General features: G+C 51.3%; 2 protein-coding genes across 2 annotated transcripts; both read left to right on the forward strand.

Moving 5' to 3' along the window:
• Nucleotides 1-1,774: 1,774 nt before the first annotated feature.
• Nucleotides 1,775-4,114, forward strand: Rln3 (relaxin 3). The gene is made up of 2 exons (XM_005087563.4): nucleotides 1,775-1,958; nucleotides 3,464-4,114. The coding sequence occupies exons 1-2, from the start codon at nucleotides 1,775-1,777 to the stop codon at nucleotides 3,700-3,702; spliced, it is 423 nt and encodes a 140-aa protein (XP_005087620.1). The 3' UTR covers nucleotides 3,703-4,114.
• A 51-nt stretch (nucleotides 4,115-4,165) lies between these two features.
• Il27ra (interleukin 27 receptor subunit alpha) lies at nucleotides 4,166-25,377 on the forward strand. Its single transcript, XM_021223810.2, has 14 exons — nucleotides 4,166-4,316; nucleotides 4,555-4,672; nucleotides 5,475-5,632; nucleotides 5,850-5,875; nucleotides 7,354-7,510; nucleotides 7,608-7,681; nucleotides 10,755-10,938; nucleotides 11,034-11,219; nucleotides 22,250-22,351; nucleotides 22,427-22,585; nucleotides 24,145-24,270; nucleotides 24,637-24,727; nucleotides 24,858-24,951; nucleotides 25,049-25,377. Exons 1-14 carry the CDS (start codon nucleotides 4,238-4,240, stop codon nucleotides 25,217-25,219), a joined length of 1,725 nt encoding a protein of 574 aa, XP_021079469.1. The 5' UTR covers nucleotides 4,166-4,237; the 3' UTR covers nucleotides 25,220-25,377.
• Nucleotides 25,378-25,673: the final 296 nt, after the last annotated feature.

Below are 25,673 nucleotides of genomic sequence, written 5' to 3' on the forward strand. Positions count from 1 at the left end.
GCTTCCAGAATGGAACTCAGGTCCTCATGCTTGCACAGCAAGCAACTTATCAGCTGAATCATCTCCCTGGCCCCTTGTTCTTAGTTTCTAGATTAAGGCAAAAATGACATAACTTTCTCTGTAGTTCTAGAATCCAGCCAGCTGGTCAGGATCATCACTGAGCCACACCCTCAGCCCAAGCTGACCACTGTAAAGAATTCTATTTGGGTTGGGCATTGGTGACGCACGCCTTTAATCCCAGCACTTGGGAGGCAGAGGCAGGCAGATCTCTGTGAGTTCAAGACCAGCCTGGTCTACAAAAGCTAGTTCCAGGACAGCCTCCAAAGCCACAGGAAACCCTGTCTCAAAAAACAAAACAAAACAAAACAACAACAACAAAAAAAGAATTCTGTTGGTGGGGGGGGGGGGAGACTGGGCATGGCTCCCAATAGAGCATCTGCCTGGCATGTATGAAGCCTGGGTTGGATCCTCACTACCACTGAAGCCAGATCTGGTAGGGCCAGGGAGTAAGCTTAGAAGGTAGAGATGTTTGCTGCCAAGCCTGAAACCAAGATTGATTCACTGGATAGGAGAGAATTCATTCCTGAGAGCTGTTCTCTGATCCTGAATGTCCACAAACACATAATAAATCAATATGATTATGATGATGATGATGAGAAAGTTCTCCCTGTCTCTGTCTCCTGGGTTCTGGGGATTAGGTAATTTCAAAAGCTAGTGTGACACCTCACACCTGTCACTCAGCACTCAGGAGGTAAGGCAGATGGAGAGAGAGTCTGAGGCCAGTCTGGGCTATGCAGTCCAGCTCAGTACTGGGATAGGATCCTATCTTTATTTTTTTTTTCAGCAACGATGATTGAACCAAGAACAAGTGCTTCATCCATTTAAAAAATCTTTTTTATTTATTTATTTATTTATTACTTGAGTATGTGTGTGTGCCTGAATGAGTTTATGTGTAGCATGTGTTTGCAAGCACCTGTGGAGGCTAGAAGAGGGCATCAGATGCCCTGGAACTGGAGCGCAGGTGATTCTGAACCCCCAGTGTGGGTGCTGGGTACCAAACACCCGTTCTCTGGAAGAACAGCAGGCACCACCCCTCAGCCCGTCTCACACTTCCACACTCCCACAATCCCCTCCTCGGCCTCATGAGTCCAGGGAGCACAGTTGACCCCCAGGACCCAGGGGAAAGGTCAAGGGTCACAACCATCCCTCAGGACAACGAGTGAGCTCTCTTTAAGGTGTGCTTTTTATTGTTGTCTATGTCTGCATATGTGCATGTATGTAGAGCACGTGCATGCAGGTTCCACAGGACGCCAGACAGGGGTGTCAAATCCCCAGGCAACTGTGTGCTTCCTGCTCTGGGAAACCAAACTCAGGCCACCTGGAAGAGCAGGAGCGCCTCTTACCTACTGTGCCATCTCTTCAGGTCCAGTGGGGCTCTTGATGCTGGAGTTTGAGGCTGGCCAGGCCAGGGGAGAGAGAGAGAGAGAGAGAGAGAAGTAAAGGCAAAGGCAGTGACTTATTATCCCAGCACTTAGTAACAGATGAAGCAGGAGAACTTCTCCGGTGTGGAGGTTGACAGAGAACTGAGCCATGTCATCCTGTCGAAACGAAAGGTTATCTCTTGGCAAGGAGATGGTAAAGGTCAGGTTGCTGACTGTCTTCCCTCTGCTAGGAAGATAACTCAGGTCAGCAGGCGGGGCAAGGGCCAGTGTGTATAAAGGGGGCAGAGGTGGTGCAGGGAGAGCCACCTCGGTCGAAGGCATCTCAGCTGAGCATGGCAACCCGCGGGCTGCTGCTGGCTTCCTGGGCTCTCGTTGCGGCTTTGCAGTTGCAGACTGATGCGAGGCCCGCGCCCTACGGGGTGAAGTTGTGCGGCCGCGAATTCATCCGTGCGGTCATCTTCACCTGTGGGGGCTCACGATGGCGCCGGGCAGACATCTTGGCCCAGGACACTCTGGGTGAGTGAGTGTGTGTGTGTGTATGTGTATGTGTGTGTGTGTATGTGTGTGTGTGTATGTGTATGTGTATGTGTGTGTGTATGTGTATGTGTGTGTGTGTATGTGTGTGTGTGTGTGTATGTGTATGTGTGTGTGTGTGTGTATGTGTGTGTGTGTGTATGTGTATGTGTGTGTGTGTGTATGTGTATGTGTGTGTGGGGGGGATAATCAATCTGGAACTGGTAGCCAGGTGGGCACATAGCCAAAACAGAGGAGGAGTTGTATGAGCCAGGAGTGGTGCACACTGAACTTCTAAACACTTGAGAGGTGGTGGTGGCAGAAGTTTCCCACATTTAAGGGAGGCCTGGGATACAGATTAAGACCCAGTCTTAAAAAAACACCTGCCTGGCCCTTGAATTTCTCCGGGTAGAGTGGTACAATTGCAGAGCTGAGAAGCCAGCCACCCTGGGCTTGCCAGCGGGGGTGAGGGTTGGAGCCATCAGGCCACCCTTTGCTGAGTCTTGGCATGGAGCAGAAGTGTCTGATCTCTATGGATGAGGGCAGCAGGTGTTTGAGAGAGGGAGGGGGATGGTGGGCACAGGACTGGATGTTGCCACTTCCTGGCCTCTCTGGCCCCTGCTGTCCCTTGTAGAGACAATTTCTGGTGAAATGGAACACACAGAGGCAGAATTCTTTACAGGGTAAACAATTTAGTGTGGTTGGAATAGGAGAGGCCAGGAGAGTGCCGCTCCTTAGAGACAAGAGAAATGATGAAGGCTCATACTGGGCTTGATGGCACATGGCTAGAATCCCAACACTCTGGGAAGCTGAGGCAGGACAGCCATGTGTTCCAGGGCTTTCTGAGACCCTGTTCTCAATAAACAAAAGTGGGGAAGATGGTGATGAATGGATCGATGTGTGAGTGGGTGATGGTCTATAGATAGATGACGTATGTGTGTGCAGGTAGGAGTGCACCTTGATTAACATAGTGGTTCCATGGCCAGCTGGCTGTGTCCTCACTGAGGAGATGCGCTCTCCTTTGGGTAGTGAGCAATAGCAGCAGCTTGGGACTGTCCCTGAGAGAAGTTAGCGCGGTAAACGATCAAGACAGGCAGAAAGTGATCAGTGTTCTCTTGAGGGTTGCTGTGCATCCAATTCTATTGTGCTTCTACTGGTGTTACCTCTCCCACTCGTGATAAAACCAGACAGAGTAGGGGCTGTTATTTCCCCTCCCCCACTTCTCAGAAAAGAAAACCAAGCCTCAGAGCAATCTCATTTACGACTCTAGTTTAGGGAACTTAGCTTCCAGATGCATAACTTTCATCTACTGGTTCACATTAACTAAAGAAAAGCATAAAATCTGTGACAGGAAACTCGGGCTCAGTATTGAAACTGGTGACAAATTGCAAGCAATGAAATTTTGAACAGCAACCTTGATCCTCGAGACCAGCAATGCAACCTGGTCAGACAGGAGCCAGCACTCTATGGTGGCAGGTCTGAGCCCTAACGCTTCCTTTGCTTTGCAGGGGACTTCTTCCCTGATGCAGAAGCCAATACCGACAACCTAGCGAGCGAACTGGACGAAGCCGTGGCCTCCAGCGAGTGGCTGGCCCTGACCAAATCCCCCCAGGCCTTCTATAGCGGCAGGCCCAGCTGGCAAGGGTCGTCTGGAGCGGTTCGGGGCAGCAGAGACGTCCTGTCTGGCCTTTCCAGCAGCTGCTGCGAGTGGGGCTGTAGCAAGAGCCAAATTAGTAGCTTGTGCTAGGACCCCGGTGGGGCGATGAGGAAGCGGCCGGGTGCCTACAATCCACTGTGCACGCTCACAAGCATTCCTCCAGGCAAGGCATTGAAGACTCCGCGGTCTCCTCACAGACCCTCTGCTCCGAGCCACACCCCTACCCAGCCGAACAGAAACTTGATCTTCAAGGCCGAGTTCTTCCCCTCCCCAACCCCAGTCCCAGGGAGCCCGACTGCAGCCAGGTGCCCACCTACCCAAACTGACCACACTGAACAATGTCTGATCCTAATTGCCCCCTTTGTTCCCCAGCCAGTGCAACCTGCCCCCTACTCCTTCAGTCCCCACCCCAAAGCACTCTGCTGCTGACACCAGGACTGGGGACACGGGGTCCCCAATACTCAGACTTTCCCACCACAAAATAAAGGTTCAGTTCTGAGCATTTGCACGCGTGCGTGTCATTGCTGGGGGTGGGCGGACTTGGGGACTTCCCGCCAGGGGCGGGGTATCTTCCTTCACAGGCAGCAAGTCCCAGACCTGGCGGTATCTGTTGTCCCTGGGAGCCATGATCCGGGCCCGGGTTGCGCGCCTCACGCCGTTGGAGCTGCTGCTGCTGCCACTGCTGCTCGGGACGCGGCCCCACGGTGAGAGGCTTCCTGAGTGGCCAGCTTGGGATCACAGCTGTAGGGCGGTGGGGACCCGGCGACAACAGGATGTAGCAGGATGGGGAGGGGCTCGGTACTCCCTCGGCGCCATCTCAGCACGTGTCAGGCCCTGGGCTCCAGTTTGGCAGCCCGCAGGAGAATGGACACATCCACAGTCTGGCATGTTTAGGCCCCGAAACTTGATCGTGGCCCTACTGGCCCTCTGCGCCCCCCGCAGGCAGCCCTGGCCCTCTGCAGTGCTACAGTGTGGGGCCCTCGGGAATCCTGAACTGCTCCTGGGAAGTTCTGAGCCACCCGGAGACTCCACTTGTGCTGTATCACCAGAGTCAGAAGTAGTGAGTACCCTGGAGTGGTCTGGGGAAACTGAGGCACAGCAAGTGGACACTCAGGCTTGAACTGGCTTTGGTTAAGAGGACCTAGAGTTCAGCTGCTGGAAATTCCTTCCACACTTTCAAGGCCCTCAAGCCAGGTCCCACTCATTTCCTAACTGAGCCTCCCATGACAGTAATGACAGCACGTGCTCCCATGATTGACATGAAGACAAACGTGTGGAGTACTAGGAAGCAGGTTTATATTGCTGCTGGACGACGTCAGGCAGACAGCTTGACTTTTGAAAAGCAGTCTAGTTCAGTCTGAGAACACGGCAGTCTAAGCTGGCATGGTGACACACTTGTAACCCCAGCCCCTGGGAGGTGGAGCAGGAAGATCAGGAGTTCATCCTCAGCTACAATACCAGTGGCCAGCCTGGGCTACATGAAATCCTGTCTCAAAATCAGTCTAGTGCTTGGAATCACGACAGTGAAAGCTGGACCTGGGGGGGGCCGGGTTATGTCGGGAGGAGGCGTGGAGAAGGGCATGCTTTCTGAGACAGGGTCCTACTGTGTGAAGCTGGCCTCTAAGGATCCTGCTGCTCCCATCTCTCGTGTGCTGAGGTGACAGGCACGACAGTCACCTGACCCACTGTTGAGCTCTTTCAATTGCATGGATATTGCACGCATGTTATAGAGGGGGGACAGTGAGGTAAGGTCACTTGCCTCAGGCTGTACCTCTTTGAAACAGAGCAGGTTGAGGGCATGGTCAATGCAGGGTGCTTAGCCTGTGCCAACATGTGTCTCTCCCCTGCCTTTCTCCTCACAGCCATTCCAATAGAACCCAGGAGGTGAAGGTGCCTTCCAGGCAGAACTGGGCGACCATCCCTCGGGAACAGTTCACCATGGGTGACACACTCCTCATTTGGGGAACACAGGAGGGCCAACCTCTCTGGTCCCCTGTCTTTGTGAATCTGGAAACCCAAAGTAACTCAGTGGGAGGGTGAGGCATAGTGGGGTGGGGTCGGGGAGGGTGGCTAGAGGCCCTAGCTCAGTGCCTCCTATTTGCAGTAAAGCCAGATACCCCCCCAGCTCCTCCCTAATGTGGACTTTTATGAGGACGAATCCCTGGAGGCCACTGTGCCATGGGATGCACCCCTGTGGCCATCTCATAAGGTTCTTATCTGTCAATTCCGGTACAAAGGATGCCAGGAGAAGCAGTGGACCCAGGTGAGTGGGGGGGAGCTTCATGCCCACCTTATCTCTGGTAGATGGGCTAGCACCCCAAGTCCTATAGAGCCCAGGCTCATTTGGCACCTGCACAGTCACCCCCAAGCTCACACAGAAGGCCTCACAAGCAACTCTGTGCACTTGCTTCTTGTTTTTGGAGATAGAGTCTGTCTATGTAGCCATGCAGCCAGGCAAGCTGGCCTCAAAGCCACGCTCCTCCAGCCTCAGCCTCCTGAGCTCTGGGGCAGCAGGGTTTCATTGCCACCTCTAGATACTGCCTGGGTATCTTTTTGTGTGTAGGAGGCAGTGAGACAAGGTTTCACTGAGTGATCCTGGCTAGCCTGAAACCCACGGAGATCCACCTGCCTCTGCCCCCCCCATCCCATGTTGGGATTAAAGCTATGCCTGCCTGAGTATCTTCTTTTTGTTTGTTTGTTTGTTTGTTTGTTTGTTTTTCGAGACAGGGTTTCTCTGTAGGTTTGGAGACTGTCCTGGAAACTCTCTTTGAAGATCAGGCTGATCTCAAACTCACAGAGATTCACCTGCCTCTGCCTCCTCTGGAGTGCTGGTCTAGATACTCAGTTAAAAACTTTGTCTCAGGCTAGAGAGATGGCTCAGAGGTTAAGAGCACTGGCTACTCTTCCAGAGGTCCTGAGTTCAATACCCAGCACCCACATGGTGACTCACAACCATCTGTAATGAGATCTGGCGCCCTCTTCTGGCAAGTAGGGGTGCATGCAGAGCACCCACACATAAAACATAAGTAAATAAAATTTAAGATAAAAAATTTTGTGTCAAAACAAAGAAATGAACAAAAACCCCAAACAAACCACAGACTATATATAGGAAGATCACCCAGCATCAAAGTGCTTGACACGAAGACGTGAGGTCCTGACGTCCCAGCACCTGTATAAAAAGACAGGCACAATGTAGCCTCCCTCAGCAGAGGAAGACACAGGTGTATCCCAGGGTTTACTGAGCATCCAGCCTAGCAAATGAGTCAGCGAGAGACCTTGTCTCAGAATGAAGTGGAGGCAGGGAGAGGACTCAGTGGGTAAAGGCGGTCGCCATGCAAGCTTTACCACCTGAATTCGATTTCTGGGACCCACACAAGGGGCAGGAGAGAAGTTACTCCGTAGTAGTCCTCTAACACCCCCATAGTATACCTGTATACCCATAATATACTCGAATACACAATAAGAAATAGAGCTTAAAATAGTAAGATGTTGATCTACAGAGGAAGCCACTTGACATTAACACCTGTTCTCTCTCTCTCTCTCTCTCTCTCTCTCTCTCTCTCTCTCTCTCTCTCTCTCTCTCTCTCTGTCTGTCTGTCTCTGAGGGCTTGCTTTAACTACTCTGTGCTAGAGGGCTTGCCCAGCCTGTGCCAGACCCAGGACCACACACCGCGTTGGGAAAAGAAGAGAGTCTCCTCCGTAGAGAGGGATACCCCATCACTTTCCCCTTCCTTTACGCAGCTGGAGTCACAACTGAAGACGGACATGATGACTCCTGTTGTGATGCAGAACCTGGAACCTGGCACCGGCTACCAGGTGTCTGGCCGCTGCCGTGTGGACAGCGGATATCCATGGGGCGAGTGGAGCCGGGACCTGTCCTTCCACACGCCATTCCTGGGTGAGGATGTCTCCATTTGTCTTGTACTTCTGGGCCCACTATAGGCCAGGCAGCCTTGTCCATCTAACTGTACCTGCCTTTCCCCCATCCTCCTCAGCTCCTGAAGATGTGTGGGTATCGGGCACCGTTTGTGAGACCTCTGGCAAACCGGCAGCCCTGCTTCTCTGGAAGGTAAGCACAAAGGGGTCTGGGAACGCCCAAGCAGCAGTGGCTTCCTCTGCTGCCCCCTGGAGGTTATTTCCTGGATTGCAGGGGTCTCTGGCTGTGCTGGGTGCCAGGAAGTCACCACCAACAACAACCTGTGAGAGATCTGGTTGGGTGGGACCTAGTGTCCCAGGCAGCAGACAGCAGATATGAAAGTCTAGACTTAGGACATGATCTCAGTGAAGCTTGGCAGGGTGTAACACTTGTGCTGGAGAGTCCCGTGCGGCCATCACACAGGTGGTAGAAGAGGGTGTCATATCCTCCCGATTCAAGGTGGCCCACGCTTGTGATCCCAAATGCTCAAAAAGCCAAGGAAGGATGACTGCATGTTCAAGACCAGCCAGAGTGAGTTCAAGGTCAGGGCATCTTAGTCTAAAAAACAAAAAGATTTGGAAGAGGGTGCTTAGGGCTAGAGACACCGCTCAGCACTTAAAAGCGCTGGCTCTCTTTCAGAGGACCCGGGTTCAATTCCTAGCACCCACATGGCAGCTCACCACTCTCTGTGGAACTGGTGATCTCAGTTCTAGGAGATCTCACACCTTCACACAGACAAACATTCAGGCACAACACCAATGCACGTAAAAGTGAGAGGCTCAGTGACAGAATACTTGGTAAGAGTGTATGAGGTCCCAGACTCCATGCTCAGCAGTGAAAGAATATACTGTTGAACATCTAACGTCTGCTGGCCATGGCTGAACTCTGCAAGTAATAAAACATATACGACTCTTGAGCCAAAGCTATGCGTTTAGTTCCACATGTATTTATGATGCATACATGCAGGTATCTGAAGTTGCATGCAACTGAATGCTTGTGTGTGCGTATGCATGAGTACATGCAGGTTTGTGAGTGTATGCATGCATGTAAAAGCATATATGTGTGGATGCGTGTGTGTGTGTGTGTGTGTGTGTGTGTGTGTACACTTATACTCTCTAACTCACAGAGATCCACCTGCCTCTGTCTCCTTAAGTGGTAGCGTTGACGACGTTAGATACTGTTCTGTTTTCTGGAATCGCTTAAACGGTCACACATTCCCATCCTTGTAAGTTTCCACTGGGGATGAAGTCACAAACCCATAAGGGAGAGAGCCGGAGGTGTGCAACAGAGCAGGAGCCTTTAATGAATATTTCAGAGCTCTTAGGCCTGCTGGGAGCCAGTCCAGGAGTGCAGCTTCCCTAGAACGTCTGAGGTCGTGAGTTGTGTCTGCAGCACTGCCTGAGCCAGATGTGAAAGTGCAGCTGTATACCAGCAACGGGGAGGCAGAAGCAGGAGGACCAATAGTTCAAGGTCATCCTTGACTACATATTGGGTTTGAGGCTGGCCTTCTATTTGTGAGGTCCTGTTTCAAAGAAAAAAGAGACACAAGGGGTGAAGTGCCCAGCAAGCCAGAAGAGCTCAATCTCAGGAACCACGTAGAAAGCTGGGTGTGGAGCTGGGAAGATGGCTCAGCCCTGGCTACTCTTGAACAGGACCCAGCTTCAGTTCCCAGAACCCACATCTTAGCTCACAAGGGGAGCTCCAGTTCCCAGGGACCCATGCTGTCTTCTGGTCTCTGCTTACACAAAGCAGGCACAACACTCCTACACACAAAATCATATAATCAAGCCCCCCACCCCGAGATACGGTTTCTCTGTGTAACAGCCCTAGCTGTGCTGGCACTCACTCTGTAGACCAGATAGGCCTAGAACTCACAGAGATCCTCCTGCCTCTGCCTCCCGGGTCCTGGGATTAAAGGTGTGCACCACCACTGCCCGGCTCATAGTCAAACTTTTTTGTTAGTTTGTTTTGAGACAGGGTTTCTCTGTGCTGGCCTTGAACTCACAGTGATCTGCCTGTCTTTGTGTACTGGGATCAAAGACATGCGCCACCATGCCCCGCTAATAAATCTTAAACAAACAAGCAAAACCACAATAAGCTCGGTGTTGTGGCATGTATCCCAGAACTCCTCGAGTGATAGGGATGGAGACAGCAGAGTCTCCCAGCTCTTGGGTCAGCACATTGGCAAAAACAGTGAGAGAGAAGCCACTTAAACAAGATGAAAAGAGAAAGTCAACCCCTGAGAAACTGCCCTCTGACCCGGCACGTGTGGGTCAGAGGCAATGCACACGCACGCACACATTCACACGAAATACAAAGAAAAGGATTTCATATTTAGGATAAATATTTGTGGGGCTGGAGAGATAGCGCAGCGGCTAGGAGCGCTTACTGCTCTTGCAGGGAGTGTGGGCTTGAGTCTAAGCTCCCGCACCAGGCAGCTTTCAGCATCCATAACTCCAGCTCCAGGGAATCCTCTGGCTGCTTTGGTCCTGAAGTCATGTGCACATACCCCAACACACACACGAAATCTCGAAAAAGATAAACATTTGTATGTGTGCATGTGTTCGTACGTGTTTAAGTGTGTGTATATGAAGAGGCCAGAGCCCTCTTGTTTTTCTTCAGGTTCTTTTTGAGACATGGTTTTTCACTTTTCCTGTAGCTTACCAACCAGGGTAGGCTGTCTGGCCAGTGAGTCCCAGGGATCCACTTGTCTCTACCAACTGCTTTACCAACTAAACCTTTTCCCCAGCCCTGGATTTAAGTATTTAAAAAAAGAAATCGAGTGTGTTGTTGTTGCTGCTGTTGTTTTGTTTGTTTTTAAAGTCTGGTCTGATTGATACCTACACCAGGATTAGTGAGAGCAGAACCAGGCAGGGCCATAGGTGCAGGATCAAAGTTACCTTTATGTAAAGTTGGTACCCAGATTGCTACAGACTTGGTTTTGTTTCCTAAGACAGGGTCACATATAGCCCAGGCTGGCCTCAAACTTGTGGCAACGCCTCCTGCCTTTGCCTCCTGAGTACTGAGATTGTGAGCCACTCCAGGCTCCCCCTTAAACTTTATACCCTCAGAAGTGTCTCCTTTCCCTCCCCAGCCCTCCTTTGAGATTCAGTGTCTACATCCATAAGCTGGGCCCCACATGCTGCCACACTGCGTGACTTCACACGTCCATCATAAACAGTGGGTACTCAAAACGGGGGGACACTAACCACGTTTCCTCACTCAGGACCCGGGACCCTGTGTGCAGGTGACTTACAGAGTCTGGTTTGGGGTTGGAGATGTTGCTATGACTCAAGAAGAGGTCCCTTGCTGCAAGTCTTCCATCCCCACACTGATGGAGTGGGCTGTGGTATCCACTGTCAACACCACCAACAGGACACTTCTCACCAACCTGTCTTTGGTCTGCTTGGGTAAGACAACATGAATGTCCATCCTCTGCCCATTACCTTGGGGGACAAGCTAACCCTCTTGAATGAACAGTCAAGATGTCTCCTTCTGCTTCCAGCTCCAGAATTTGTCCCCCAAGACGTAGTCACCAGCATTGACGGGGGCCCAGGGCTACTGGTGACCTGGCAACAAGGGACCATGGAACCGTGGGAGTATGTGGTGGACTGGGCTCGAGATGGTGACAGCCTGGACAATATAAGCTGGATCCGTCTTCCCAGTGAAAACCTCAGCACTTCGTTACCAGGTTAGGCCCTCAGACACCTGGGATCCCGTCTACACCAGTACATGTGCTGTTACTATAACAAAATACCTGGGGCTGACCCTTATAAAGAGATTTGCTTAGCTCACAGTTTTGGGGGTGCTCAGAACATAGTGCTGCATCTACTGACTCTACAGGTCATGTTCTGGCGACGGTACCCTGGTGGGAATCTGTGCCAGAGGGAGGTTGCCTGGTAACCTAGGAAGCCAGATAAGGTTCAAATTGTGGGGGAAACTCCAGAGGCCATCAAAGGCTTTCAGACTGCGCCTTGGTATTTGGACATGGGCCTCGGGTATAAAGGAAGAAAACGAGGTGTTGGGAGGGAAACATAGGTCAGATGCTGAAGCTTATGTGTGCACCGATGAAAAGAGGAGTCCTAGCCTGTGGTGGTCTGCACCTGTACTCAGGAGGCTGAGGTAGGGGGATCACTATTTAGTAATTTTAGGACAGCCGGGGTGAGGGGAGGGAGAGGAGGAGAAAGGGAGAGTGAGGGAGGTGGGGAAGAGGAGTGAGGGAGGGGGAGGGAAGGCAGGAGGGGGACAGAGGGAGAGAAGCAAGAGAGACAAGCACTGGATAATGATTCTGGAACATTCCTTCTTTGGCCCACTTTGCAGACACACCACTCTCTTGAGAGGAGTGTCACTCATATGCAGGTCTGTGTCCATGCCTCTCAGTGGCCTGCACTTTTATTTCGTGACCTCGGGGCAAAATCAAACTGTGGTTGCTGACAGAGCAACACCCTGAGCACAAAGGCTGGAGAACGCCCTTTGGGCAGCCCTGGACCAGCAGCAAAGAGGGCTCAGCTGCAGAGCCTGGTTCCCTGCTTTCCCCACTTTGGGGACTTATTTTACATTATTTTTATTTACTTATTTTTTAGGTTTTTTGCGGGGGGGAGTTGGTTTTGTTGTTGTTGTTGTTTGTTTGAGAGGGGTTTCTCTGTGGAATATCCCTGGCTATCCTGGAACTCAGTCTATAGTCCAGGCTGGCCTCAAACGTACAGAGATCTGCCTGCCTCTGCCTCCTGAGTGTGCCACCATTGCTGTTCCAATACTTATTTTATTTTTGTTTTTTGAGATTATAATATGATTGCACTTGTCCCTCCCTCTCGTCCCCGCAAACCCTCACATACACTCCTCCTTGCTCCCTTTCAGATTCACGGCCTCGTTTTTCCATTAGTTGCTTGTGCATGGATATGTGTATATACATGTTTGTACACACAAACAGTCTGTGCCGTGTTGCTTGTGCGTCTTATGGCTAACCACATTGCACAACCACTCCCTGTGCTCCTCCCTGGTGAAGACAATCTCTCCTGCTCCCAGCACTCCTCAGTGCTCCCAGCACTCCTCAGTGCTCCCAGCACTCCTCAGTGCTCCTAGCACTCCTCAGTGCTCCCACCACTCCTCAGTGGCTTGCGGTTCCTTGTGAGGGCGGAGGCCTCCGTGGGCTTTCCCATCCGCTTTGGCATGTCTGTTGTTGTCGTCCTTGCTCAGCTCACATTTGGACAGTCACGCCAGGGAGAGTTCGCAGGTGCAGCTTTTGACTTCTCTAGGAGACACAGTCCGCAGGAAACTCCCTATCCTCTGACTCTTACAATCCTCCTGCCTCCTCTCCCTCAGTGCCCTGTAAGCTAAGGCTCTCGAGTGTTTTGTAGGTGTATCCACTTGAGCCTGGACTCTACAACTCCACATTTTCTTTGGCTTTACTCTTAAGATTTTAAAACATTTTGATTATATGTCCATGCCTATGTGCACATGGGTGCTGTGTGTGTACACATGGGTGTGTGTGTCTGTGTGTATGTTCATTTGGGTACTGTGTGTCTGTGTGTGTGTGCACATGGGTGTGTGTGTCTGTGTGTGTGTGCACATGATGCTGTGTGTCTGTGTGTGTGCACATGGTGCTGTGTGTGTGCACATGGTGCTGTGTGTCTGTGTGTGTGCACATGGTGCTGTGTGTCTGTGTGTGAGTGCACATGGGTGTGTGTGTATGTGTGTGTGCACATGGGTGTGTGTGTCTGTGTGTGAGCACATGGTGCTGTGTGTCTGTGTGTGTGTGCACATGGGTGTGTGTGTATGTGTGTCTACACATGGTGCTGTGTGCCTGTGTGTGTGTGCACATGGGTGTGTGTGTCTGTGTGTGTACACATGGTGCTGTGTGTCTGTGTGTGTGCACATGGTTGCTGTGTGTCTGTGTGTGAGCACATGGGTGCTGTGTGTGTGCACATGGGTGCTGTGTGTCTGTGTGTATGTGCACATGGGTGTGTGTGTATGTGTGTGTGCACATGGGTGTGTGTGTCTGTGTGTGAGCACATGGTGCTGTGTGTCTGTGTGTGTATGCACATGGGTGTGTGTGTATGTGCACATGGTGCTGTGTGTCTGTGTGTGCACATGGGTGTGTGTGTCTGTGTGTGTGTGCACATGGGTGTGTGTCTGTGTGTGTGCACATGGGTGTGTGTGTCTGTGTGTGAGCACATGGTGCTGTGTGTCTGTGTGTGTGTGTGCACATGGGTGTGTGTGTATGTGTGTATGTGCACATGGTGCTGTGTGTCTGTGTGTGTGCACATGGTGCTGTGTGTCTGTGTGTGTACACATGGGTGTGTGTGTCTCTGTGTGTGTGCACATGGTGCTGTGTGTCTGTGTGTGTATGTGCATTTGGATGCTGTGTGTCTGTGTGTGTACACATGGGTGTGTGTGTCTGTGTGTGTGCACATGGGTGTGTGTGTCTGTGTGTGTGTGCACATGGGTGTGTGTGTCTGTGTGTGTGTGCACATGGGTGCTGTGTGTCTGTGTCTGTGTGTACATGGTGCTGTGTGTCTGTGTGTGCACATGGTGCTGTGTGTCTGTGTGTGTGCACATGGGTGTGTGTGTCTGTGTGTGCACATGGGTGCTGTGTGTCTGTGTGTGTGCACATGGGTGCTGTGTGTCTGTGTGTGTGCACATGGGTGCTGTGTGTCTGTGTGTGTGCACATGGGTGTGTGTGTCTGTGTGTGTGCACATGGGTGCTGTGTGTCTGTGTGTGTGTGCACATGGGTGCTGTGTGTCTGTGTGTGTTTACACATGGATGTATGTGTCTGTGTGTATGTCCACATGGTGCTGTGTGTCTGTGTGTGTGTGCACATGGGTCCTGTGTGTGCACACATGGGTGTGTGTGTCTGTGTGTATGTGCATATGGGTGTTGTGTATCTGTGTGTGTGTGCACATGGGTGTAGTGTGTCTGTGTGTGTGTGCACATGGGTGCTGTGTGTCTGTGTGTGCACATGGTGCTGTGTGTCTGTGTGTGTATGTGCAATTGGGTGCTGTGTGTCTGTGTGTGTACACATGGGTGTGTGTGTCTGTGTGTGTGCACATGGGTGTATGTGTCTGTGTGTGTGTGCACATGGGTGCTGTGTGTCTGTGTGTGTGTGCACATGGGTGCTGTGTGTCTGTGTGTGTGCACATGGGTGTGTGTGTCTGTGTGTGTGCACATGGGTGTGTGTGTCTGTGTGTGTGTGCACGTGGGTGCTGTGTGTCTCTGTGTGTGTGTGCACATGGGTGCTGTGTGTCTGTGTGTGTATGTGCATTTAGGTGCTGTGTGTCTGTGTGTGTACACATGGGTGTGTGTGTCTGTGTGTGTGCATATGTGTGTGTGTCTGTGTGTGTGCACATGGGTGTGTGTCTGTGTGTATGTGCACATGGGTGTGTGTGTCTGTGTGTGTGCACATGGTGCTGTGTGTCTGTGTGTGTGCACATGGTGCTGTGTGTCTGTGTGTGTGTGCACATGGTGCTGTGTGTCTGTGTGTGTGTGCACATGGGTGTGTGTGTCTGTGTGTGCACATGGGTGTTGTGTGTCTGTGTGTGTGCACATGGGTGCTGTGTGTCTGTGTGTGTGCACATGGGTGCTGTGTGTCTGTGTGTGTACACATGGGTGTGTGTGTCTGTGTGTATGTGCACATGGTGCTGTGTGTCTGTGTGTGTGCACATGGTGCTGTGTGTCTGTGTGTATATGTGCACATGGTGCTGTGTGTCTGTGTGTGTACACATGGGTGTGTGTGTCTGTGTGTGTGCACATGGGTGTGTGTGTCTGTGTGTGTACACATGGGTGTGTGTCTGTGTGTGTGCACATGGGTGTGTGTGTCTGTGTGTGTACACATGGTGCTGTGTGTCTGTGTGTGTGCACATGGGTGCTGTGTGTCTGTGTGTGTGCACATGGGCGTGTGTGTATGTGTGTGTACACATGGGTGTGTGTCTGTGTGTGCACATGGGTGTGTGTGTCTGTGTGTGTGCACATGGGTGTGTGTCTGTGTGTGTGTACACATGGGTGTGTGTGTATGTGTGTATGTGCACATGGTGCTGTGTGTCTGTGTGTGTGTGCACATGGGTGCTGTGTGTCTGTGTGTATGTTCATTTGGGTACTGTGTGTCTGTGTGTGTGTGCACATGGGTGTGTGTGTCTGTGTGTGTGTGCACATGATGCTGTGTGTCTGTGTGTGTGCACATGGTGCTGTGTGTGTGCACATGGTGCTGTGTGTCTGTGTGTGTGCACATGGTGCTGTGTGTCTGTGTGTGAGTGCACATGGGTGTGTGTGTATGTGTGTGTGCACATGGGTGTGTGTGTCTGTGTGTGAGCACATGGTGCTGTGTGTCTGTGTGTGTGCACATGGGTGTGTGTGTATGTGTGTGTACACATGGTCCTGTGTGCCTGTGTGTGTGTGCACATGGGTGTGTGTGTCTGTGTGTGTGTGCACATGGGTGTGTGTGTCTGTGTGTGTGTGCACATGGGTGTGTGTGTCTGTGTCTGTGTGTACATGGTGCTGTGTGTGTGAACATGGGTGCTGTGTGTCTGTGTGTGTGTGCACATGGGTGCTGTGTGTCTGTGTGTATGTGCACATGGGTGTGTGTGTATGTGTGTGTGCACATGGGTGTGTGTGTCTGTGTGTGAGCACATGGTGCTGTGTGTCTGTGTGTGTATGCACATGGGTGTGTGTGTATGTGCACATGGTGCTGTGTGTCTGTGTGTGCACATGGGTGTGTGTGTCTGTGTGTGTGTGCACATGGGTGTGTGTCTGTGTGTGTGCACATGGGTGTGTGTGTCTGTGTGTGAGCACATGGTGCTGTGTGTCTGTGTGTGTGTATGCACATGGGTGTGTGTGTATGTGTGTATGTGCACATGGTGCTGTGTGTCTGTGTGTGTGCACATGGTGCTGTGTGTCTGTGTGTGTACACATGGGTGTGTGTGTCTGTGTGTGTGCACATGGTGCTGTGTGTCTGTGTGTGTGCACATGGTGCTGTGTGTCTGTGTGTGTGTGCACATGGTGCTGTGTGTGTGTGTGTGTGTGCACATGGGTGTGTGTGTCTGTGTGTGCACATGGGTGTTGTGTGTCTGTGTGTGTGCACATGGGTGCTATGTGTCTGTGTGTGTGCACATGGGTGCTGTGTGTCTGTGTGTGTACACATGGGTGTGTGTGTCTGTGTGTATGTGCACATGGTGCTGTGTGTCTGTGTGTGTGCACATGGTGCTGTGTGTCTGTGTGTATATGTGCACATGGTGCTGTGTGTCTGTGTGTGTACACATGGGTGTGTGTGTCTGTGTGTGTGCACATGGGTGTGTGTGTCTGTGTGTGTACACATGGGTGTGTGTCTGTGTGTGTGCACATGGGTGTGTGTGTCTGTGTGTGTACACATGGTGCTGTGTGTCTGTGTTTGTGCACATGGGTGCTGTGTGTCTGTGTGTGTGCACATGGGCGTGTGTGTATGTGTGTGTACACATGGGTGTGTGTCTGTGTGTGCACATGGGTGTGTGTGTCTGTGTGTGTGCACATGGGTGTGTGTCTGTGTGTGTGTACACATGGGTGTGTGTGTATGTGTGTATGTGCACATGGTGCTGTGTGTCTGTGTGTGTGTGCACATGGGTGCTGTGTGTCTGTGTGTATGTTCATTTGGGTACTGTGTGTCTGTGTGTGTGTGCACATGGGTGTGTGTGTCTGTGTGTGTGTGCACATGATGCTGTGTGTCTGTGTGTGTGCACATGGTGCTGTGTGTGTGCACATGGTGCTATGTGTGTGCACATGGTGCTGTGTGTCTGTGTGTGTGCACATGGTGCTGTGTGTCTGTGTGTGAGTGCACATGGGTGTGTGTGTATGTGTGTGTGCACATGGGTGTGTGTGTCTGTGTGTGAGCACATGGTGCTGTGTGTCTGTGTGTGTGTGCACATGGGTGTGTGTGTATGTGTGTCTACACATGGTGCTGTGTGCCTGTGTGTGTGTGCACATGGGTGTGTGTGTCTGTGTGTGTACACATGGTGCTGTGTGTCTGTGTGTGTGCACATGGTTGCTGTGTGTCTGTGTGTGAGCACATGGGTGCTGTGTGTGTGAACATGGGTGCTGTGTGTCTGTGTGTGTGTGCACATGGGTGCTGTGTGTCTGTGTGTATGTGCACATGGGTGTGTGTGTATGTGTGTGTGCACATGGGTGTGTGTGTCTGTGTGTGAGCACATGGTGCTGTGTGTCTGTGTGTGTATGCACATGGGTGTGTGTGTATGTGCACATGGTGCTGTGTGTCTGTGTGTGCACATGGGTGTGTGTGTCTGTGTGTGTGTGCACATGGGTGTGTGTCTGTGTGTGTGCACATGGGTGTGTGTGTCTGTGTGTGAGCACATGGTGCTGTGTGTCTGTGTGTGTGTGTGCACATGGGTGTGTGTGTATGTGTGTATGTGCACATGGTGCTGTGTGTCTGTGTGTGTGCACATGGTGCTGTGTGTCTGTGTGTGTACACATGGGTGTGTGTGTCTCTGTGTGTGTGCACATGGTGCTGTGTGTCTGTGTGTGTATGTGCATTTGGATGCTGTGTGTCTGTGTGTGTACACATGGGTGTGTGTGTCTGTGTGTGTGCACATGGGTGTATGTGTCTGTGTGTGTGTGCACATGGGTGCTGTGTGTCTGTGTGTGTGTGCACATGGGTGCTGTGTGTCTGTGTGTGTGCACATGGGTGTGTGTGTCTGTGTGTGTGCACATGGGTGTGTGTGTCTGTGTGTGTGTGCACGTGGGTGCTGTGTGTCTCTGTGTGTGTGTGCACATGGGTGCTGTGTGTCTGTGTGTGTATGTGCATTTAGGTGCTGTGTGTCTGTGTGTGTACACATGGGTGTGTGTGTCTGTGTGTGTGCATATGTGTGTGTGTCTGTGTGTGTGCACATGGGTGTGTGTCTGTGTGTATGTGCACATGGGTGCTGTGTGTCTGTGTGTGCACATGGTGCTGTGTGTCTGTGTGTGTATGTGCAATTGGGTGCTGTGTGTCTGTGTGTGTACACATGGGTGTGTGTGTCTGTGTGTGTGCACATGGGTGTATGTGTCTGTGTGTGTGTGCACATGGGTGCTGTGTGTCTGTGTGTGTGTGCACATGGGTGCTGTGTGTCTGTGTGTGTGCACATGGGTGTGTGTGTCTGTGTGTGTGCACATGGGTGTGTGTGTCTGTGTGTGTGTGCACGTGGGTGCTGTGTGTCTCTGTGTGTGTGTGCACATGGGTGCTGTGTGTCTGTGTGTGTATGTGCATTTAGGTGCTGTGTGTCTGTGTGTGTACACATGGGTGTGTGTGTCTGTGTGTGTGCATATGTGTGTGTGTCTGTGTGTGTGCACATGGTGCTGTGTGTCTGTGTGTGTGCACATGGTGCTGTGTGTCTGTGTGTGTGTGCACATGGTGCTGTGTGTCTGTGTGTGTGTGCACATGGGTGTGTGTGTCTGTGTGTGCACATGGGTGTTGTGTGTCTGTGTGTGTGCACATGGGTGCTGTGTGTCTGTGTGTGTGCACATGGGTGCTGTGTGTCTGTGTGTGTACACATGGGTGTGTGTGTCTGTGTGTGTGTGCACATGGTGCTGTGTGTCTGTGTGTGTGCACATGGTGCTGTGTGTCTGTGTGTATATGTGCACATGGTGCTGTGTGTCTGTGTGTGTACACATGGGTGTGTGTGTCTGTGTGTGTGCACATGGGTGTGTGTGTCTGTGTGTGCACATGGGTGTTGTGTGTCTGTGTGTGTGCACATGGGTGCTGTGTGTCTGTGTGTGTGCACATGGGTGCTGTGTGTCTGTGTGTGTACACATGGGTGTGTGTGTCTGTGTGTATGTGCACATGGTGCTGTGTGTCTGTGTGTGTGCACATGGTGCTGTGTGTCTGTGTGTATATGTGCACATGGTGCTGTGTGTCTGTGTGTGTACACATGGGTGTGTGTGTCTGTGTGTGTGCACATGGGTGTGTGTGTCTGTGTGTGTACACATGGGTGTGTGTCTGTGTGTGTGCACATGGGTGTGTGTGTCTGTGTGTGTACACATGGTGCTGTGTGTCTGTGTGTGTGCACATGGGTGTGTGTGTCTGTGTGTGTGCACATGGGCGTGTGTGTATGTGTGTGTACACATGGGTGTGTGTCTGTGTGTGCACATGGGTGTGTGTGTCTGTGTGTGTGCACATGGGTGTGTGTCTGTGTGTGTGTACACATGGGTGTGTGTGTATGTGTGTATGTGCACATGGTGCTGTGTGTCTGTGTGTGTGCACATGGGTGCTGTGTGTCTGTGTGTGTGGGCACATGGGTGTGTGTGTCTGTGTGTGTGCACATGGTGCTGTGTGTCTGTGTGTGTGCACATGGTGCTGTGTGTCTGTATGTGTGTGCACATGGGTGTGTGTGTCTTTGTGTGTGCACATGGGTGTGTGTCTGTGTGTGTGCACATGGGTGTGTGTGTCTGTGTGTGCACATGGGTGTGTGTGTCTGTGTGTGTGCACATGGGTGCTGTGTGTCTGTGTGTGTGCACATGGGTGCTGTGTGTCTGTGTGTTTGCACATGGGTGTGTGTGTCTGTGTGTGTGTACCCATGGGTGTGTGTCTGTGTGTATGTGCACATGGTGCTGTGTGTCTGTGTGTGTGTGCACATGGGTGCTGTGTGTCTGTGTGTGTATGTGCATTTGGGTGCTGTGTGTCTGTGTGTGTATGTGCATTTGGGTGCTGTGTGTTTGTGTGTGTACACATGGGTGTGTGTGTCTGTGTGTGTGCACATGGGTGCTGTGTGTCTGTGTGTGTGTGCACATGGGTGTGTGTGTCTGTGTGTGCGCACATGCGTGTGTGTGTCTGTGTGTGTGTACACATGGGTGTGTTTCTGTGTGTGTGCACATGGGTGTGTGTCTGTGTGTGTGTACCCATGGGTGTGTGTCTGTGTGTATGTGCACATGGTGCTGTGTGTCTGTGTGTGTGCACATGGTGCTGTGTGTCTGTGTGTGTGCACATGGTGCTGTGTGTCTGTGTGTGTGTGCACATGTGTGCAGGTATACTCAGAAGCTCCTGGAGCTAGAGTTACATACATGATGCTGGAAACCCAGCCTGGGCTCTCTGTAAGTACAATGTGTTATCTAAGCCATGGAGGTATCTCTCCAGATCCTTGTTTTATTTAATTTTCTTTTTTTATTGTTTTTGGGTTTTTCTTTACTTTTTTTTTCTTTTTTCCTTTTTCTTTTTTCTTTTTTTTTTCTTTTTTCTTTTTCTTTTTTTTTTGGTTTTTCGAGACAGGGTTTCTCTTGTTTTGCAGGCTGTCCTGGAGTTCACTCTGTAGACCAGGCTGGCCTGGAACTCACAAAGATCCGCCTGCCTCTGCCTCCTGAGTGCTGGGATTAAAGGCGTGTGCCACCAACACCCGGCTTGTTTTTGGTTTTTTCAAAACAGGGTCTCTCTGTGTAGCCCTGGCTGTCCTGGAACTCACTCTGTAGACCAGGCTGGCCTGGAACTCACCTACTCTGTCTCCCAGTGCTGAAACTAAAGGTATGTGCCACCATGTCTGGCTCCTTATTTTACTTTATTTTTGTTACAGGGTCTCAATATATATTTCTGGCTGTCCTGGAACTAATCTTAGACCAGGCTGGCCTTGAACTCATAGAGATCCACCTGCTTCTGCCTCTTGAATGCTGGCTATGTGTGCCAGGTGGTGGTGGCGCACGCCTTTAATTCCAGCACTCAGGAGGCAGACACAGGTGGATCTCTTAGTCTGAGGCCAGCCTGATGTACAGAGTGAGTTCCAGGATAGTCAGGGATGTTAAACAGAGAAACCGTGTCTCAAAACAAAACAAAAAGTTATTTTTGTGTATGGGTGTTTTGCGTGAATGTAAGTATGTTTCAAGTGCATACAGTACCCATGGAGACCAGAAGAAGATGCTAGGTCCCCTGAACTGGAGTTACAGATGGTTGTGAGCTGCCATGTGGGTGCTGGGAACTGAACCTGTGTCCTCTAGAAGAGCAGCCAGTGCTCATAACCACAGATCCATCTCTGCAGCCCTTCAATCCTTTTTTTCATTTTTGAAACAATGTCTCACTGTGCAACTCTGCCTGGCTGGAACTTCCTGTGTAGATCAGGCTGGCCTGAACTAAAGGTGTGTATCATACACCCAGATATTATTTTAGTTTTTACTCTTTCTTTTTCTCCCCAGATAGTCTCATGTATCCCAGGCTGACCTTGAATTGAGCAGCCAATGGTGACCCTGAACTTCTGATCCTCCTGTATCCACCCTCCAAGTGATGGGATTACAGGCATGTGCCCCCACACCAATGCCTTTAATCTTAGCACTCAGGAGCAGAGGAGACCAGTCTCTATGAGGTCAAGGCCCGCCAGGACTCTATAGTAAGACTCTGTATCAAAAATAAAATAAGAGTCTGGAGAAATGACTCAATGGTCAAGAGACACACTGCTTTTATTGAGAGCCTAACTAGGGCTTTGCACAAGCCCTCGGCGGGCTCTCTACCCCCTGAGTCGCACTCTCAGGCCAGCCTTTTAGGTTCTGGAGACAGAGTCTCTCTGGGTAGCCCAGCCTCAGAGTGCCACGGGACAAGTCACTGCACACAGCTGGAACTTGCCCCTTCCTGTGCTGTTTACAGCTTGCTTTTCTTTTCCCTCTAGTCTCAAGTCTCACTGGAGCTTTGTGAGTAGCCTCCTCCAGGGGCCAAGGGATAGCTCCTACAAGTAAGCCCTGCATGGGGGAGGGAGACCCACGCTAATGTTCTCTTCTTCCTATTCCCCTAGGAGATTTCGAAGGAGGGGTCCCCTATCGAATTAGAGTGACTGCAGTGTTCCCTGGGGGGTTAGCTGCCGCACCCCCAGTTTGGGCATTTATTGAGGAGTTAGGTAAGAAGTGGCACTCGAGAATGGGGGTGCACCTCATGGAACTGCAGTATACTGATACACTAGGTTTCTTCACAGTACCCCTTGCTGGGCCAGCAGTTTGGCTACTCCAAGACGACCCCCCAGGGACACCTGTGGTAGCATGGGGAGAGGTACCAAGACACAAGCTCCGAGGCTGGGCCACACACTACACCTTGTGCATACAGGGTGGAGCCGTCCCCACTGTCTGCATGAATGGTGAGTGTCCAGCCTCCTGTCCCTTCCTCTGTCCCTTCCTGTCACCCATCCTGTCCCTACATCCTCAGCTACTGGGAATTCTGTCACCAAGTTCCCAGAGGACAATAGGTCTTGGCTAGTGATGAGACATTAAAGACAGAAGCTCCAGACTATCCTCGATGACAGTGATGAATGCCTGTCATATTTCATTAAGTGACAAGTATAAAAAAGATTACAGATTCTGAGATGGCTTTGTTTTTTGAGAAGAGGCCCAACATTAAGCAAAACCAAGGCTCAAATATGCCAAGAAATTTCTCTCAATGTCAACAAGGCTTGTAGGATTGCACGTGATTTTTATTTCCTTCTGTTACCCTTTAGATAGAATATGTTTTATTATAATAACAAATTCCTGAGGCTGGAGAGAGGTTCAACAGTTAAGAACACTGATTGCTCTTGCAGAAGTCCTGGGTTCCGTTCCCAGCACCTACATAGCCTGAGACTCTGATCTCCAGCCTCAGGGGATTTGACCCTCTTCTGGTCTCCACTGGCACTGCATGTACATGGTGCACAGGCAGACATTCAGACATTCACCACCACCATGTTCATAAGAAAAAATCTAAAAGAACAGACTCCTTTCTGAAAGCATTGTTACTCTGTTGGGGAGTTCCCCAGTGAGGGGCTGGGTCGTGGCTCAGCAAGCGTCCAGCATGTACAAGGCCCTGGGTTTTATCCCCATCGCTGAAGAAACAAAACTGTTATTCTTTTTCCCTAACGATAAAAGTTATCTGAACTTGTTACAAAACCTGACTCATGGGTCTGTGAAATAGCTCACCAAAACAACACCCCTGCCGCGAGTCCGACCACCTGAATTCAATCCCTGGAACCCACATGGCAGAAGGAGAGAACCAACTCCCACATGACCTCCACGCTTAGGCCATCACACAGGGACTAAGTAAACAGTCAGCATTGGGGACACTCCAGGGACATCAGCATGTCCTCTTGTTCCTCAATCAGAAAGTGTGTCTTTACCAAATACTGTGCACATGTGGTTACAGTGGATTTGTGAAACCTGAAATTTTTTTTGTCTGTTGAGACAGGGTCTCCTTTGACCTCAGCCTGACCTGGAAATTGCATTCCGAGCCACACACCCCTGTGTCCTTGACCATTCCCTTCCTCCGTGCTTCCTTCCTTCCTCGGGGCTGGGGATCAAACTCAGGGCCTTGCGCACTAGAAGCAGCACTCATCTGACTTCCCAATGGAAGATTCACAGACACTAAGATAGCATCTAATCAGCCACATGGGGATGAGAGCTGTGCATAGAACGAGGGTCCGTTCTAAACGAAAGGTCAGAAGATTGGTTAAGGAAGTGACACTGAACAACATTTACAGACCTGAGATGACCCCTGTGGTAGGACGGGTGGCAAGGAGGCCTGTGACCTCCTTGTGTGTGCCGTGGCAGGCATATGAACACCCCCCAGAAAATAATAAACGTCACATAAAAGCCACAGAGGAAAGAGCATGTGTAGAGGGCCCAGGGCTTGATCTCACTGGTCCCCAATGTCTTTGGTTGTGTCCTTCAGTGAGCAGTGATACTCAGACTGTCACTCTGCCAAGCCTTCACTGGGGTTCCTTCGAGCTGTGGGTGATGGTGTCCACTGTTGCAGGACAGGGCCCACCGGGTCCCAGCCTTTGGCTTCACCTACCAGGTATGAGGTGGGGGATGGGGCTGCCTGCCCACTTCAGGCTAGGGGTGTCTTGAAGTCATAACACAGGCTTCAGTGTCGGGTAGTTTCTGACTGAGAGGATTATGTATAGGATAGCACTGAGGATGGAACCCAGGACCACACTCCAAGTCTGCCTCAGGGTACTTTGCTTCTCCTAAATGATGTTGTATTATCCAGCAATGTTTGTCTGGAATAGCATCCCCCCAACCCTGACTTTGCCTGTTAGCACACCTCTACAGCCCTAAGTCTCACCCCGTTCTTCAGAATGGCTGCCTCTTCAGCCCCACCCATTCCCAGACTCCTTGTTCAAGATGGCTGCACAGTCCCACCTATCCTCCCAACCCACAGATAACAAGGTCAGCTGGAAGATTCTGCCTTGGGTCCTGTCCCTGTGGGGCTTGTTCCTGATGGGCTGTGGCCTGAGCCTGGCCACTACCAGGTAAGGCTTTCAGGTATGGGGTCTCTACCCTGGTGGGGGGTTCAGCAGTTAGGCCTTGGATGGGTGGCCTCGGGGCTCAGGACATTCATGGATTCTATCAAAATGTTTGCACTGGGTCCCTGCTGGCCAGGTGCCTCCACCAACGACACAAGTTGTTTCCCCAGTGGATCTGGGAGAGGGTTCCTGACCCTGCCAACAGCAATTCTGGGCAGCCTTACATAAAGGTGAGAAAGTGCCAACTGTGGGAGCACCACTCTCCAACTGGGGGATACTTGGGCAAGTGGGAGGGACGGACGGAGTTTCAAGCCTCCATCTCCCCAGGAGGTGGACCTGCCCCAGCTGCCCAAGGACGGACCCATCCTGGAAGTGGAGGAGGTGGAGGCTGTCACTGAGCCCCCTCCAGCCTCTGCCCCTCTTCACTCTGGGTATGAGAAACACTTCCTACCCACACCGGAGGAGCTGGGCCTTGGGCCTCCTGCCCCTAGGTTCTAGCCCTTTCTGTTTCAGACTGGGAGCTGTGTCCCTTCTTGGATTAGACTTTTCTTCAGTTTTTGAGATGGGATCTCACTACGTAGCCTTGGCTGGCCTGGAACTCACAGAGATTCACCTGGTTCTGTCTCCCCGTATGAACATTAAAGACTGTGCCACCATGCTGTTGTTTTCTTTATTATATCAGAGTCTTGATAGGTGACCAAGGCTGGTCTCAAACTGTGATCCTCCTGCTGCAGCATCCCCAGGGCTGGGACTACAGGTGTGTGTCATCTCACCCAGTCACAACCTTTGATTCTAGTAAGATCAACTTCCAAGCAGGTGTAAGGGGGTGGTTTCATGTCAAAAGGCACATTCGAGGGGCCGGAGAAATGGCTGAGCATGTAAGAGCCCTTGCTTTCTCGCGGAAGACCACAGTTTGGTTTCCTGGCCTTATAGAGGACCCAGGTTCAGTTCC

The sequence above is a fragment of the Mesocricetus auratus genome, unplaced genomic scaffold, assembly GCF_017639785.1.
Source record: "Mesocricetus auratus isolate SY011 unplaced genomic scaffold, BCM_Maur_2.0 Super-Scaffold_100081, whole genome shotgun sequence".
Lineage (NCBI taxonomy): Eukaryota > Metazoa > Chordata > Mammalia > Rodentia > Cricetidae > Mesocricetus > Mesocricetus auratus.

Bases quoted from the DNA above. Each gene is read 5' to 3' on its own strand.
- Rln3 (XM_005087563.4), top strand. From the start codon at position 1,775: ATGGCAACCCGCGGGCTGCTGCTGGCTTCCTGGGCTCTCGTTGCGGCT. The intron at 1,959-3,463 runs GTGAGTGAGTGT...TTTGCTTTGCAG, and splicing joins CTTGGCCCAGGACACTCTGG to GGGACTTCTTCCCTGATGCA.
- Il27ra (XM_021223810.2), top strand. From the start codon at position 4,238: ATGATCCGGGCCCGGGTTGCGCGCCTCACGCCGTTGGAGCTGCTGCTG. The intron at 5,633-5,849 runs GTAACTCAGTGG...TCCGGTACAAAG, and splicing joins TGTGAATCTGGAAACCCAAA to GATGCCAGGAGAAGCAGTGG. The intron at 24,271-24,636 runs GTATGAGGTGGG...CCCAACCCACAG, and splicing joins CCTTTGGCTTCACCTACCAG to ATAACAAGGTCAGCTGGAAG.